The sequence below is a fragment of the Microdochium trichocladiopsis genome (genome assembly GCF_020744255.1).
Source record: "Microdochium trichocladiopsis strain MPI-CAGE-CH-0230 chromosome Unknown B0I36scaffold_8, whole genome shotgun sequence".
Lineage (NCBI taxonomy): Eukaryota > Fungi > Ascomycota > Sordariomycetes > Xylariales > Microdochiaceae > Microdochium > Microdochium trichocladiopsis.
In genome coordinates, this window is record NW_025763551.1 from 2,323,179 (window position 1) to 2,336,801 (window position 13,623).

The window sequence follows — 13,623 nt, forward strand, 5'->3', positions numbered from 1 at the left end:
TGATTCTTCGCGATATTGCCCACCACCGCCGCACCCTCGCACGCCACCACATCACCACCACAACCACGCCTTCCCGCTCCTCCTTTGCCTGCCGCGCCCAGCATCATCTGCCCCTCTCTCCTCTCTCCTCTCCTTTGCACCCGCATCCTCTCACACGACTGCACGCCGCTCCTCTCCCAGTCTCTACTCCCCTTTTCGCCATGGGCCAAACGCTCTCCGAGCCTGTCGTCGACAAGGTACGTGACTACTGTCCCGCCAACCCCGCCTGCCCGCCCGAGCCTGCTCGGCTCGTTCTCGTGCTCGTGCGGCCCCACGATGCCTACGCTATCCCATGCGACAGACCTCGACGACTCGTGCGCCGCCCTGCTTGACACGCGGGCCCGACCTGGCCACAGTCATTTGACTGCATCACGTTGGATGGACTTTACGCACATGCCTCGGATTTGTTTTCGTGTTTGACAGCGCTGACGCGTGCCCATTTTCTTACCCGACAGGCGTCTGAGAAAGGCGAGGATGACCGGCTTATCTATGGCCTCTCTGCCATGCAGGGATGGCGCATCAGCATGGAGGATGCGCACACTGCCGTGCTCGATCTTCTGACCCCGCGGACCGATGCTGAAAAGAAGACACACCCCTCGCGATTATCCTTTTTCGGCGTGTACGATGGCCACGGTGGCGACAAGGTGGCCCAGTTCTCTGGTGCAAACATATTCGAGATCCTCAAGAAGCAAGACACCTTCAAAACCGGCAACTACGAGCAGTCCCTGAAGGACTGCTTCCTTGCGACCGACCGAGCTATCCTTAGCGGTACGTGATTGTCGCACGCTAGGCATGCCGCACTCCAGCCATGCGACGAGCAACTGATCATCGTGATTCAGACCCCAAATATGAGGAGGAAGTCTCTGGCTGCACTGCCTGCGTTGGCCTCATGAATGACGAGAAGATCTTTATTGTACGTCGTGCCGCCCGTTCTGTCCATTTGATGCCAATGACAGCGAGAGTCAACGGCGAGAGTCAAGGCTGATCTCTATACATAGGCCAATGCCGGCGATTCGAGAAGTGTTCTGGGTGTGAAGGGACGCGCGAAGCCATTGTCGTTCGACCACAAGCCGCAGAATGAGGGTATGTAGCATTTCCAGCCTGGATCGGCGTGTGCTCTGAGCCTAACAACCCGCTTGCAATGTGTAGGTGAAAAGGCACGAATCACTGCTGCTGGTGGATTTGTCGATTTCGGACGTGTCAACGGAAACCTCGCCCTCTCCAGGGCGATCGGCGACTTCGAGTTCAAGAAGAGCGCAGAACTGGCCCCCGAGCAACAAATCGTTACGGCCTACCCTGATGTGGTGATGCATGAACTGAGCGACGACGATGAATTCTTGGTCATTGCTTGCGACGGTATGCCTTGAAACCACCACCACTGGGTCAGCACGAAAACCTAGAGAGCTCGCGCTAACACTCGCTTCAGGTATCTGGGACTGCCAATCCTCGCAAGCCGTTGTTGAGTTTGTCAGAAGGGGCATCGCTGCCAAGCAAGACTTGGACAAGATTTGCGAGAACATGATGGATAACTGCTTGGCCTCAAACTCGGAGACTGGGGGTGTTGGCTGCGACAACATGACGATGATTGTCATTGGCTTCTTGAGGGGCAAGACCAAGGAGCAGTGGTACGAGGAGGTTGCTAGCCGTGTCGCAAAGGGTGACGGACCTTGCGCCCCGCCCGAATACGGTATGCCGTCTTGAAGCCCAAAGCGATGGATCGAACCGAACTGACTCCTTGCTTTCTCATTACCACCAGCCGAGTTCCGAGGCCCAGGCGTTCACCACAATTTTGATGACAGTGACAGCGGCTATGACTTGGACTCTGAGAGCAGATCGAAGCCGTTTGGCATTGGCAACAACAAGGGCCGCATCATCTTCCTTGGAGATGGCACCGAGGTGCTTACCGACTCAGACGACACGGAGATGTTCGACAACTCGGAGGAAGACAAGGATCTGGCTAGTCAGGTGTCCAAGACCAACTCTTCTGGAGAGGATGGGGATGGCCCTCCACCCCGAGCCCCTTCCCCGCCTCCCCGGGGGACTAGAAAGGAAGACGAGACGGCGACTAAGACTGAGGCGAAAGAGTCCGTCACGAAAGATACCCCAGCAGAGACGAAGACGGATGTTGCGGGCGGTGAGACTAAGAAGGAGTAAATTATTTCAACGGGCGTTTTTTGGCTTCATGCAAGAGGGCATCTAGTCATGAATATCCGTCTCCAGTACAGCGATTGAGGGACATGGTTTCAGCTGCGAAACCAAGATTTTCTTCCCCTTTTTCTCTTACAGTCGAGATGGAAACGGCAAAGCATATGAGTTCAGTATGATTTGAAATTTGGACGCATCACACAAAGGAGTACGGAGCTGAAGGCGTATTCAGCTTGATTCTGTGAAAATGAGCCATGTCCCCAAATTGATCAGGGCCGACACTCTGCGTGTGACAATCTAAGAAGGATCCTTGGCTGACGGGTAATATGAACACGACTAGCAAGGCGTTGACAACCCTGGCCTAATTCTGATTTTGCTTTGTCTCTGATACTTTCTGGTTGAACGCATCACGAGCACTTCCGTCAGACGGGGACGGGACTCCGTATCCGAAGCATGGTGGGGCATGGTGGGTCGTCACAGGCCTATCGATAACACTCCCAACTTCGCAATCTGGGGGCAGACCGCGACACATCAATGGCAGTTGCATGCGAAGATGTTTTGTTGCGCGACAAAGTTGAACTAGCAGGTTCTCGACCTCGAACAGCCTCGATGTGCGTACGCTGAGTCTAGCATGACGGCGTCCGTAGCATGCTTCCGCCAGCTTGCACATAGGTTTGGCAGTCGCCGGAGCTTGGGGTTCTGTGCTACTTCCAGATACACAACCCGACAGACATGTCGCCAGCTTCACGATGCGAGCCTAATGCGATGGCCGGCCGAACCCCTTGCACACAAGGCTCCCACCGCACAAACGACTGTAGCGACTTCCCAACGGAGGTTTTCAGCTGACCAGTTCAACGAAGGCAGTTCGACTGCAAATGATGGACAGAAGCTTTCGAAAAAGCGGCATCCGCGAGCCCACTTGCGCTCGGCGCTGAAACAATACTCGAAAGAATATCCGCCACCATCGGCCCTGGTGAGACCTGCACAAAACATCCCAAGCAAAGCGGAGAATAGGCGCAGCCACCGAAAGCATGTCAACAGCATACGGACTCAGAGTCTCCACGGAATCAAGAGCCTGGTCAGCGGCAAGCCCGACCACGAATGGCGTGAGACCCTCGCCTTACTGGCACAGCACACTCCAGACTCGAGGGAAGTACTCAACTTTCGAGTCACCATCGGCAAGGGCGCTGCTACTGAGGCGCGGGCTCGGCTCCTCAGCGGCCTAGACTCCAATGTATGGCAGATCAGTCGGAGATATCAGAGCGTGATACATGTTGAGGAGGGGGACAATGATGGAAGCCTCGCCTTGAATCTCTCCGGGTCCGAAACGGCGGTCCGCCTGTCGCTTCTCGAGGTACTGCGTGTCGTGGGCCAGGTGACGGCTTTGCGTGTACACAATAGTGAGCTTCGGGCGGCACTGGCGAAAGACTGGGAAAGGAGAGATGCCACCACTGCGCGGGTGAAGCTGTTGGACATTGGCGATGTCGCAACTGAAGATGTGACACTCACTCTTCGGGACGAAATGCAGGCAACAGAGGCAGAGCCTTTCAAAGGTCAGGCGGACAGTTCTTCCACATTGCTCGACGACATTTTCACAACATCAACAACGAAACACAAATATTATATGCTAGAGCGCCCAGCGAGTAAGATAGAGCCACCGGCTTTGTGGACGAAGCGTTCATTCGAAGAATACGTTGCCGCATTGACGTATGGCGAGGTTCCTCCGCAGCGAGCCAGCGAGTTTTACGGCAGTGGCCCCAGTCATCAAGAAGTCGTTGCATCACTTCTGGTGCGAGCGTTCACATCAGCAGACACCAAACCGGCAATATCGCTATCTGCTGTCAAGCTGGCACTGGTATATCTTCAGAAAAGAGGGCCGGGGCTCAGGCCTGCGAATGAAAAGATCTTTGCTCAAATTGAGCTCCAGGATCTTCCGGCTGATGCGGAGACGTACAGTATCTTGCTGGTCGGTGCGTCCAAGGTTGGAGATCTGAGATCGTATACCAGCGTTCTAAAGACCATGATACGAAAAGGCTTTCGGCCACAGGCGAGGGCATGGCTGGCTTTTCTGGAGATGACTCAGGACCGCGCTCACAAACGAAGAATACTCACGGCTATGCAGCGGAAAGGCTTAGACCGGAATCGGTCAATCTACAATGAGATGGCCCGACACCAGGTTTTGATAGAGCTTGAGTCACAAATTGCGAAGCGGACGAAACCCACACATACAGAAGAAGCGGAGAGCTACCACATCGGCGCATTTATCCAGGAGCAGGATCGGCGTCACGGATTGGCATGGCTTAACACAGTGACGCTGAACAAGATGCTGGATGTTCTTGGTAGTACCCTTGAGCTTGAAGCATGCAAGCATCTACTGGCGATTGCACAGAAAGAGGAGCGTGCGGCACCAGACGTGGTCACGCTCAACACTATGCTCACACACACCCGGGGCATCCCGGAATGGATTTCCATGATGGAGACGATGCTGTCGCGATACTCGTGGCTGAGGCCTGACAAAATCACATTCCACACACTCTTCTCCATTGCCTGGAGCCTGAACAGGCCCAACATGATGGCGGTCATTTGGAAGTACGCGACGATAGCACAGCTCGCACCATCTAAAATGCGGAGCAGGCTCAACAAAATACTTGTTCGCGAGCACTCCGATCCTGGGTCAGCTGGACTGGAGCATCGACGTATCTGGTCGCCAATACTGTTTGGGAGCAAGGAGCTTGAAGACGCCACCTCTGCAGCCAACTCTGTCGGGAAGCCTGTCAGTTTTTATGATGTAGCCGCGAACTACCAAGAGGCCACCAGGAACAAGACACCAGCCGCAAACTTCGCCCAGAAGTTGCGTGAGGCATACGAGAACGACATTGCCTTGTACAAGCTCCGGAAGGAGAAGGGCGAAGTGACGACGCAAGAAATGAAGGAGCTGAGCGTCGAGATACTCATGGAGGCAGCACCACTGGTTCGGAAAGTATGAAGCACTGGGATGAACGAGGGGTTTGCTTGCACCATTTACGGGACAAGCTCTGCATTGCGTAAGCGAGCATCAACACATTGGAATTCACGATTGTATCAAGAACGAACTGGCATTGTGCGGAGTTTGGGTTTGTACCATAGTTGGGGAGCGACATATCCTTCACGGACTGTACTATATAGATCTACTCTTCGTATATGTGATGAACGATCCAGGAAGGGGCTTTGAAATTGTTGCCGAATGCTCTGGTTGCCCGGCAGATATAGACTGCAACATCTGTGGCAAGTCTGCAGGGGCATGACCCTGATGCAACCAGCACCACGAACGTCAGCCGCCTCGCGATGCACAATTTGCTCGTGCTATGACACGTTGTGCTGGCGCTGTCAAAGTGCTTCGTGTCAGTGAGTGGGAAGGCACTGGGACTGCGTCCTTCCAGAAGGGGCAGCCGGACCCCGCAGCGGAGACAATGTCCTCGGGGATGGTTTTAGTTGTCGCGGCGGCGCGCCGGTCAGCAAAATTTCTTGGCCATATTAGAGAGCCGCTGATAACCGTGCGAGTGATTCCTGAAGTCACTCACTGGCCGGCTTGTTGGAAACGACCAGCCACACAACGAGCGCTGCACCTGCAGGCCCCGTGCATACACCCATCGACAGGATCTGTAGACTGGCTCTGATGAAGCAAGCGACGATCGTCCGCCACGCTCTCGCAAAAACGCTGCTTGCGTGAGCTTGCCCTCCCACGCACGCCGGGGAGGCCCCACCGCCGAGCCCATCCGCCACCTTGGAGCAGGGAGAAGCGCTTCGATACTGTCTTTTCGGAGCCAGCTGCAGCTCCACTGCACGCGCAGGGTTCTGAACGATCCGGATTCCTTCAAAAGGTTGTCTCGTTGGTGGTTCGCTCCGACGTTGTTTTGCATGTGCCTTCCCAAAAGAGGGTAGCTAGCCCAATGCCCCGCTCCCTGCCCGCGGGGGTGTCCTCGTTGCGCCTTCTCCACCACGGCCACCTCGGACGCTTGCGCGCCACGCTCTTTGCGACGGCCTTTCCTCCTTCTGCTTCTGCCTCCCCTGCTTATTCTCTTCATACATCGTCTCACCAGCCGTGTTTGCACACTTGTCGCGCAGAACCAGGTTCGAGACAACCTGCCAGCCTGTATAAGACAACTTCAAGAGCTACCCCTCGCTCCCCGGACACCACCCCGCAGCGCATCCCCTCCTCCCGCAGAAGCTACTTGACGGCTGCCGTCAAGGACCACCAAGCTCGCAAGATGGCGCCTCAACTCGATGGCTACTTTGCCGAAGTCGACAAGCTCTCGGACCATTTCATCGATCGCCTTGCCAAGGCCGTCGCGATCCCCTCCGTCTCCGCCGACCCTGAGCGCCGCCCCGATGTCGTCCGTATGGGTGAGTTTCTTGCCGACGAGCTCCGTGCTCTTGGTGCCTCCGTAGAGCTTCGCCCTCTCGGCAAGCAGCCCGATAAGCCCGAGCTCGACCTGCCTCCGGTTGTGCTCGCCCGCTACGGCGAGGACAAGTCAAAGCGTACCATCCTGGTCTACGGCCACTATGACGTTCAGCCTGCCGAGCTTAGCGACGGATGGTCGACTGAGCCTTTCAAGCTTACGGTTGGTGAGGACGGACGCATGTTCGGTCGTGGAAGCACCGACGACAAGGGCCCGGTCCTTGGCTGGCTCAACGCCATCGAGGCTCACCAAAAGGCTGGCGTCGATTTTCCTGTCAATTTGCTCATGTGCTTCGAGGGCATGGAGGAGTATGGCTCTGAGGGCCTTGACGAACTTATCGAGAAGGAGGGCAAGGGATACTTTGCCGACGCCGAGGCAGTCTGCATCAGCGACAACTACTGGCTCGGCACCGAGAAGCCCTGCCTCACCTATGGTCTCCGTGGCTGCAACTACTATAGCATCGAAGTCTCGGGCCCCGGAGCCGACCTGCACTCTGGTGTATTTGGTGGCACCACCCAGGAGCCCATGACCGATCTGGTCCGCGTCCTTGGCAGCCTTGTTGACACTGACGGCAAGATCCAGATCCCTGGCATTATGGAGCAGGTCGCTGCTTTGTCCGAGGAGGAGGCTACTCTCTACGACGGCATCAGCTTCACCATGGAGACTCTGCACGAGTCCCTCGGCTCCAAGACCACCATCTTTGAGGACAAGAAATCGACACTGATGGCTCGGTGGAGATACCCTTCGCTATCTGTCCACGGCATCGAGGGCGCCTACTCTGCCCCAGGTGCCAAGACTGTTATCCCTGCCAAGGTCATTGGCAAGTTCTCAATCCGCACTGTCCCCGACATGGAGATCGAGAAGACCAACGAGGCTGTGTACTCGTATGTCAAGGACGTCTTTGCCAAGCTGGGCAGCAAGAACACTCTCAAAGTATACGCCCAGCACACCGGCAAGTGGTGGGTCGCCAGCCCGAACCACTGGAACTTCCGGGCCGCGGACAAGGCCGTCGAGCGCGTATGGGGCGTCAAACCCGATTACACCAGAGAGGGTGGCAGGTATGTAAAACTCGCTCGCCTTGCGCGTATGTGGTCAGCACTTTACTAACTTTGGTGTTCCTGCAGCATTCCCGTCACTCTCACCTTTGAGCAGGCTACTGGGAAGAACGTCTTGCTGTTGCCGATGGGCAGCTCGACAGACGGCGCCCACTCGATCAACGAGAAGCTGGACAAGCGCAACTACATTGAGGGTATCAAGCTACTCGGTGCCTACTTGCACTACGTTGCCGAGGAGGAGCAATCATAGTTTGGGGCCTAGCACAACAAGCTTTAGTTTATCACAAACACAGTGAACATGACGAAGTGGTCAGTTGACGGCATTTGGTGGGCTAAACATTAGTGACTCAAGCGTGGTCCGTGTCAGGCAGGCACTTGGTCCTTTCGGCCGAGGCACCGATGTGCGGTGTGCCACCGGAGCAAAGGGGAAAGATCTAATCTTATCAATCTGCCCACGCTTCCTACTGGTGAGCTCCAGACTACTAGCGTCGAACTTGGCAACCGATCACGGACCGAGCACACGCCATGTCATGACAAAAATGGAAATTGAGGGTCCAGAGTATGGAGACACAGTGAGCGATTTGGTAAGGGTTTGCTCATTTGAGATACCTGGCGCATGCATGTCGGGGTCGGGATACGATGGGTCAGCTGTGATTGATGGCTATGCGTCACAGGCCCTATGGTCTGAAAACAGCGGTTTTTGCTCGCGACGATGGCATCCTGATGGGCATGTTCGAGAAACGGTCTTCGGCTTTGAGTCGCCATTTGGACAATCGAGAAGCTACAAGTCAAAATCGGGGCTTGCTCTGGAAGACAGCAGTTGCTTCGAGGGCTTCAAGCCACGCCCATTAGCGTCAGAGCAAGGGGGTGATGTGCGGGGAGGGATGGGTCCGGCCAAGCATCAGGTGCAGTCACAGCTAATTACAGCTACAGTCTAGCCTAACGGGGTGCCTGCCACCACAACAAGATCGTCACCACTCTGATGTTTGACTTCTGATAAGAGGCACACTTGGCACCTACTCTCGTGTCTCTCCCGTTCTGGAATTGCGACTGTCCGTGAACTCCTCTCGCCTCTGACTGCGTTGCTTGGAGCCTCCATGTTGCGCCCAGGCCCGTGCCGGTATCGCATCTGAGCTCTCTATCTAGGTCCGGGTCACCGCCGGGACAAACGTCATGGCCGTCTTCATGGACCTCGAGGACGACGCCGAGCCTCTAGAGCACCATGCATATGCTCACCACCCGGTGAAGCCCGAGTGGACGCTCTGGACCCATGGCCGGGACACCACCTCAACACCAGAATCACAACATCTACCGGCGGCGAGCGGTGGGCCCCCGGTGCCATCGAGCAATGGCTCCGCCAGCGATGCAGACATCAAGATGCACAACTCAGACAGCTCTGATGCCTCGTCGGTCCGATCGGCTACGAGCCTCACCAACACCAGGAGCAAAGTGACAGACGCACTTGGTTGCTACCCGTAAGCATTTCCCTTGGCTTGGCTCTCCCCTACCTGCGCTTCTGCGCGCCCAGCTCTTGTGGCATCCTTCTTATCGCTACGGTACCGCCATTGCTTGCTCGTGCCCTCGCCATCAGCCATTCGCATTACACAGCCCCTGCCCAGGCAACGGCAGGATCATGAGCACAACGTCTTGGGAAAGCACAGCTTCATCTTGGCAACACGCAAACTGACTCATGGCCAAATCGCCGTGCCGGCTTTCACAGTGTCGTCATGGCCATCGCCCGCTGCCTCGACCTTAACGCCATCGACAACCTCTCACGCACCTGCCGCGCTGTCCATGACTCCCTCCTCGAGTATCGCAGCTCTGCCCTCACCCATACATTGCACTGTGTCAATGAGGACCTCCCAATCGATCGCGAGAGCACGTTCCGATATCGGGCGCGCGCGGGCAACTGGTACTATATGCAGGATGATGCCCAGATGCGCGCCGCTCCCGGCGCCGACGTCGCCAAGTCGGGCAGCTGTGCGCGTGACATGGTTGCTGAGTGCCGTCGATGCTCGACCGCCATATGCCGGGTGTGTGACTATGGGCGCCCTTGCCATATTCATTGTGTCTACTTGCTAATCACTTGGATAACTGTGCTTCCCTTTTTGTTATAGAACTGCGCCATAAAACCACCAGCTCCGATCGTGCTGAAAGAGAGGCATCGGCGGCTATGTATTCCATGCACGAGGGCACCCCTGCCGCTGCTGGTGAATCCTCCTCTCCGTGCAGATACGCCGCTGTCCTCGGACCCCCTTCGCACTGCGGTGTGTCGCTGCGAGACCGACGGCGTGTGGCTTTGTCAGCCCTGCGGCAGGAGTATCCGAGGCTCAGACAACGATTATAGGTCGTGAGTTATCCCCATTGCTTACAGACGGCGCCTGCTCGTGTTGCCCGTAAGGGTGAATTTCTCGAGTTCTGCACGAACCTAGCCAACCAACCCCGCTATAGAATATGGAAATGGCGCAACCAATATGGCGAAGTGCTCGGCGGCGTGGGCACCGGAATCGGCGAAGGGGACCGCGGCGTGCCGTGCGGGCGTGAGTCCAAATGCTGCAGCTCCAAAGAGCGCGAGCAGGAGACGGACTGCGACGCCGAGGACGGCCGCGCTGGCTCGTCCCATGACATCAGACTACATCATAGCAATGGCAGCAGCTATTTCGGCAGCTCCCCTTTGTCGTCGTCTTCGTGGTCATCCACGCTCGCCCACCGACCCGGCCATACTCAGAGCCATGCCGTGAGTAGTCCATGGGCCATCCCATCCACGACATCAACAACAACAACATCCGCGTTGTCCCCCGCCAGCGCCGCCACTCCTCCATATGCCGACAGTGTCGACCACCGGACGCCGTCGCCGCACTTCCGGCCTGGTTATGCACGGCACGAGGTCGAGGGGATCGGCGGTGTGGTGAAATCCGTCGGCGTCAGACTCGTCCGCGTCGGCGCTTGCGTACCTGAGTGGGAGGACGAGAAGCACCGCGGTATCGTTCTCGGCCGCGAGGTCAGCGGACGTAGTCGCAGCTGGTGCGGGTGGTGCTGGCGGGTGATACCACGGAATCAGGATCGGGTGCTTGAAGGGCAAAATGCCAGGGAATAGCGCAGTCGGAAAATTGAGAAAGCTCAGGACCCGGAATCCCTGGAACCTGAAGGCAAGATCTACGAAGACATGATCTCCACGATGAGACATGTTGGCTACTGAGAAAGCACCATCCCGGACGGGGCTTCGTGCGTCCACAACCCGAGTACACGGAACTCGTCAACATATCTAACAGGAACGATCGCCTGCACTGCGACGGAGATATAGCACCATAGAAGACGGGCTTATTTGCCTTTAGAGAAAGGGCTGCCTGGATATGACATGCAAATATATATTCGCACAGTGCTCTTAATTGTACAGTTATTGTGATATGCATCGCTCATCTTCGTCCGTCTCGCAGACGTCGCCAGAGACTCATCGCCAACTTTTCTGCAGTGCGGTCTAATGCGTCTGCGTGCTGCTGACCCCTTTGTGAGCTGCAAAGCAAACGCTTCTGCCTCTTCGCCTCAGTACCATTTCCTCCGCCAGGCGGCGACGTGTTCCACCCTGGACACGTCGCCCGTCCTTAACATTCCCTGCGTGCAGATGCCGCACTCTCTCGGGTTGGGAGCCAATCGTCGTTATTCTTACAAGGCGCTCATTGTTATTGTGTAGGTGTGTGTGAGTGCCGAGGGCTTCGTCGTATATGTGCGTGGGCTTAGTAGTACAGAATATTGGCCCTCAGGGTCAAAAGGCGTTGGACACTTTGTTTGCTCGTCCTAGATTGGGACCACAAGAGCACTAGCTGTTTGCGCATGCGCCCGATGCTGAATTCCCTCAGCCACCAATATGTCCTCCCCGCCGAGAGCAGGAAAGGCAAGGCGACACCATCTCATCATAACAAGCCTTTGAGAAGAAGAGCCTTGCGCTTGGTGCGCTCCTCCCGGGCTTGTGTCCTGATCGGGCCCCACCGGGCGCGGATGGCCTCCTTGCGGGCCTTCTCGTTGGCCTGATGCTCGGCGCTGGCCTTGCAGCACATCATGACGAAAATGGGTGTGCACTCGTACTTGGCCGCGAGCTTGAGGACGGACCACTTCATTGGGTCCTGGGCACGCAGGGCACGCATCTCCTCGACCTGCTCTCGCGTGACATTGCGCCGTGGCGTGAACCGGTTCTCATCTGCGCGAGTCACAGGCGGGGGCAGCACAGACGTGCTCCCCGCCGACGAGAAGACGTCCTCGTTTGTGCGGACGAGATGGGTCAGGTTGGCCTGCCGTCTCGGGTCGGATTTGGGGAGAAACTTGAAGGGGGTGTGGAAGACCGAAGGCGCCGCCGCGGGAGGGTTGTAGATGATGTGTGTCGAGGCCGAGTCGGGCGTGAGAAAGGACGGGTGCGGCGGGATCTTGAGCGCCCGCTTCGTGCGGGCGAGGGTTGCCTGGGTTCTGCGTGGCGTTGTGGATGTCGCTTGCCTCGAGAGGCTTGTCGCTGTCGTGGCCAGCGGCCGCAGCATTGTGCGTGTCTCCATCGTGCTGGAGTCGGCGGCGGTGGTGATGCGAGCAGAGGCTGGCAGTTGAGTACAGCCGAGTTGCCAACCCACGTGCCCGTGGTTCTGGTGTTGCGAATGGGTGCCGGTCGCCAGTCGTCCCGCTATTGCAGGGCGCCGGATCGTTGGCGAAAAATTGCCAGAATGGCCGTCGAGCTCGCTGGTCGGGTGGACGGGGCGGTGATTGGATGTGAATTGTCCTCTGGTAGCTTGACACACCTCTCGAGCCGCTGGAGGTCTTTGGGATCCAGAGAAATTTCTACGGAGCAGGAGGTGAGCGGGCCGACTCCACCACGCTGCCAGCTGCCAGCTTTTGCCGAGCGTGTCGAGTAATGTCGGGAGTGTCTCCCACACGACGTACGAACATCCACGAGTCGGCTCAGCTCACGAGTGGGGCTCCTCATTGGGTTGGCCGTTGAAGCAATAATCGTATGTTGCTGAGCATCCTCACATTTGGTTGTCGCTTCCAATCTGAGACCACGGTGCTATATGGAATTGTTTGTGCTTGGTTGCTGAAATGAGAGGTCGGCGGCTTTGGCACGTCGCGTCCCCTTTCTAGACCCGGAGCACTGTTTGTATTGCACAGGGGTGATCATGCTATCAATTCGACACTGCTGTTGAATCCTGTTCACTCCCTCAAACTACACGGGGATTGCATCTGCTAGCGAAATGACACTGGAACTTGACTGCGCATAAAAGCTCTGGCCGCCCACAGGGTCTCGATTGGGCGCCTTTTGAAACAGCAAGCAGATCGAAAGGAGGGGTGGTCATGTTTGATGTTGAGCATGAGCCGGCGGCCGCCCATGCGCATGCATACGATATTAGGGTATGTACTCGGGTCAGGGTCCTCTGTGACTGGGAGACTGGCCTCAGGGGGTGGCGGATGTTCCGTCATGTCTATTTGGACCCTGCGCATGGGCAGTGGTGTAGTACTGCCGGGCTGCGCTCCCGCCTGCTCGCCAGCCAAGCCCGAATTGGAGGCTGCTGCTGTCAAGTGCTTGCTGCGTGACGAGAGCGTGATGTGGGTGAGGGCTGACGAGGCGCAGACAGGACAGGGCCTGGCAGGAGGACGAGGTTTCGACAAGGAGGGAAAAGTCTGTGCTGGTCAAGTGGCCGCAGGGGCCGACGTGCCATTGGCAGCCCTGCCCGCCGCCCGTCCCTGCTCAGTCGGGTGTCTCGAGTGGGCGGGTGACGTCGTTGGCCGACCCTGCTTGCCTCTGGGTGCGGCTGCCCCTCTTCTCAAGCGTAGGTCCAGTCCTTGCATGTCGCCAGCGGCCACATTCCTCTGTTGTTGAGCGTTGAGAACAGCAGAGCTGTATTGGCAGAACTATTTTATTTTAGTAGGCACCTTTGATCACGGGCCGGCTGCAGAGACGCGCGTGACGA

General features: G+C 57.0%; 7 protein-coding genes across 7 annotated transcripts; 6 read left to right on the forward strand and 1 right to left on the reverse strand.

Annotated features, from left to right (window-relative positions):
• The first annotated feature begins 47 nt into the window (after positions 1 to 47).
• On the forward strand, positions 48 to 2,572 carry B0I36DRAFT_330576 (phosphatase 2C-domain-containing protein). Its single transcript, XM_046154854.1, has 7 exons — positions 48 to 236; positions 495 to 807; positions 879 to 952; positions 1,038 to 1,122; positions 1,189 to 1,395; positions 1,466 to 1,726; positions 1,796 to 2,572. Exons 1-7 carry the CDS (start codon positions 201 to 203, stop codon positions 2,191 to 2,193), a joined length of 1,374 nt encoding a protein of 457 aa, XP_046009613.1. The 5' UTR covers positions 48 to 200; the 3' UTR covers positions 2,194 to 2,572.
• A 167-nt stretch (positions 2,573 to 2,739) lies between these two features.
• B0I36DRAFT_330579 (uncharacterized protein) lies at positions 2,740 to 5,462 on the forward strand. Its single transcript, XM_046154855.1, has one exon. The coding sequence runs from the start codon at positions 2,816 to 2,818 to the stop codon at positions 5,168 to 5,170; it is 2,355 nt and encodes a 784-aa protein (XP_046009614.1). The 5' UTR covers positions 2,740 to 2,815; the 3' UTR covers positions 5,171 to 5,462.
• Positions 5,397 to 5,977, forward strand: B0I36DRAFT_158025 (uncharacterized protein). Its single transcript, XM_046148619.1, has one exon. The coding sequence runs from the start codon at positions 5,529 to 5,531 to the stop codon at positions 5,838 to 5,840; it is 312 nt and encodes a 103-aa protein (XP_046009615.1). The 5' UTR covers positions 5,397 to 5,528; the 3' UTR covers positions 5,841 to 5,977.
• A 454-nt stretch (positions 5,978 to 6,431) lies between these two features.
• B0I36DRAFT_376174 (uncharacterized protein) lies at positions 6,432 to 7,928 on the forward strand (the record flags this gene model as incomplete). Its single annotated transcript, XM_046160429.1, has 2 exons — positions 6,432 to 7,681; positions 7,748 to 7,928. The coding sequence occupies 2 exons, from the start codon at positions 6,432 to 6,434 to the stop codon at positions 7,926 to 7,928; spliced, it is 1,431 nt and encodes a 476-aa protein (XP_046009616.1).
• Positions 7,929 to 8,643: 715 nt separating this feature from the next.
• B0I36DRAFT_330581 (uncharacterized protein) lies at positions 8,644 to 11,024 on the forward strand. The gene is made up of 4 exons (XM_046154856.1): positions 8,644 to 9,153; positions 9,399 to 9,711; positions 9,796 to 10,028; positions 10,130 to 11,024. The coding sequence occupies exons 1-4, from the start codon at positions 8,852 to 8,854 to the stop codon at positions 10,773 to 10,775; spliced, it is 1,494 nt and encodes a 497-aa protein (XP_046009617.1). The 5' UTR covers positions 8,644 to 8,851; the 3' UTR covers positions 10,776 to 11,024.
• Positions 11,025 to 11,589: 565 nt separating this feature from the next.
• B0I36DRAFT_365971 (mitochondrial ribosomal protein subunit L20-domain-containing protein) lies at positions 11,590 to 12,219 on the reverse strand (the record flags this gene model as incomplete). The annotated part of the gene is made up of 1 exon (XM_046159222.1): positions 11,590 to 12,219. One exon carries the CDS (start codon positions 12,217 to 12,219, stop codon positions 11,590 to 11,592), a length of 630 nt encoding a protein of 209 aa, XP_046009618.1.
• A 911-nt stretch (positions 12,220 to 13,130) lies between these two features.
• On the forward strand, positions 13,131 to 13,532 carry B0I36DRAFT_352266 (uncharacterized protein; the record flags this gene model as incomplete). The annotated part of the gene is made up of 1 exon (XM_046157095.1): positions 13,131 to 13,532. One exon carries the CDS (start codon positions 13,131 to 13,133, stop codon positions 13,530 to 13,532), a length of 402 nt encoding a protein of 133 aa, XP_046009619.1.
• Positions 13,533 to 13,623: the final 91 nt, after the last annotated feature.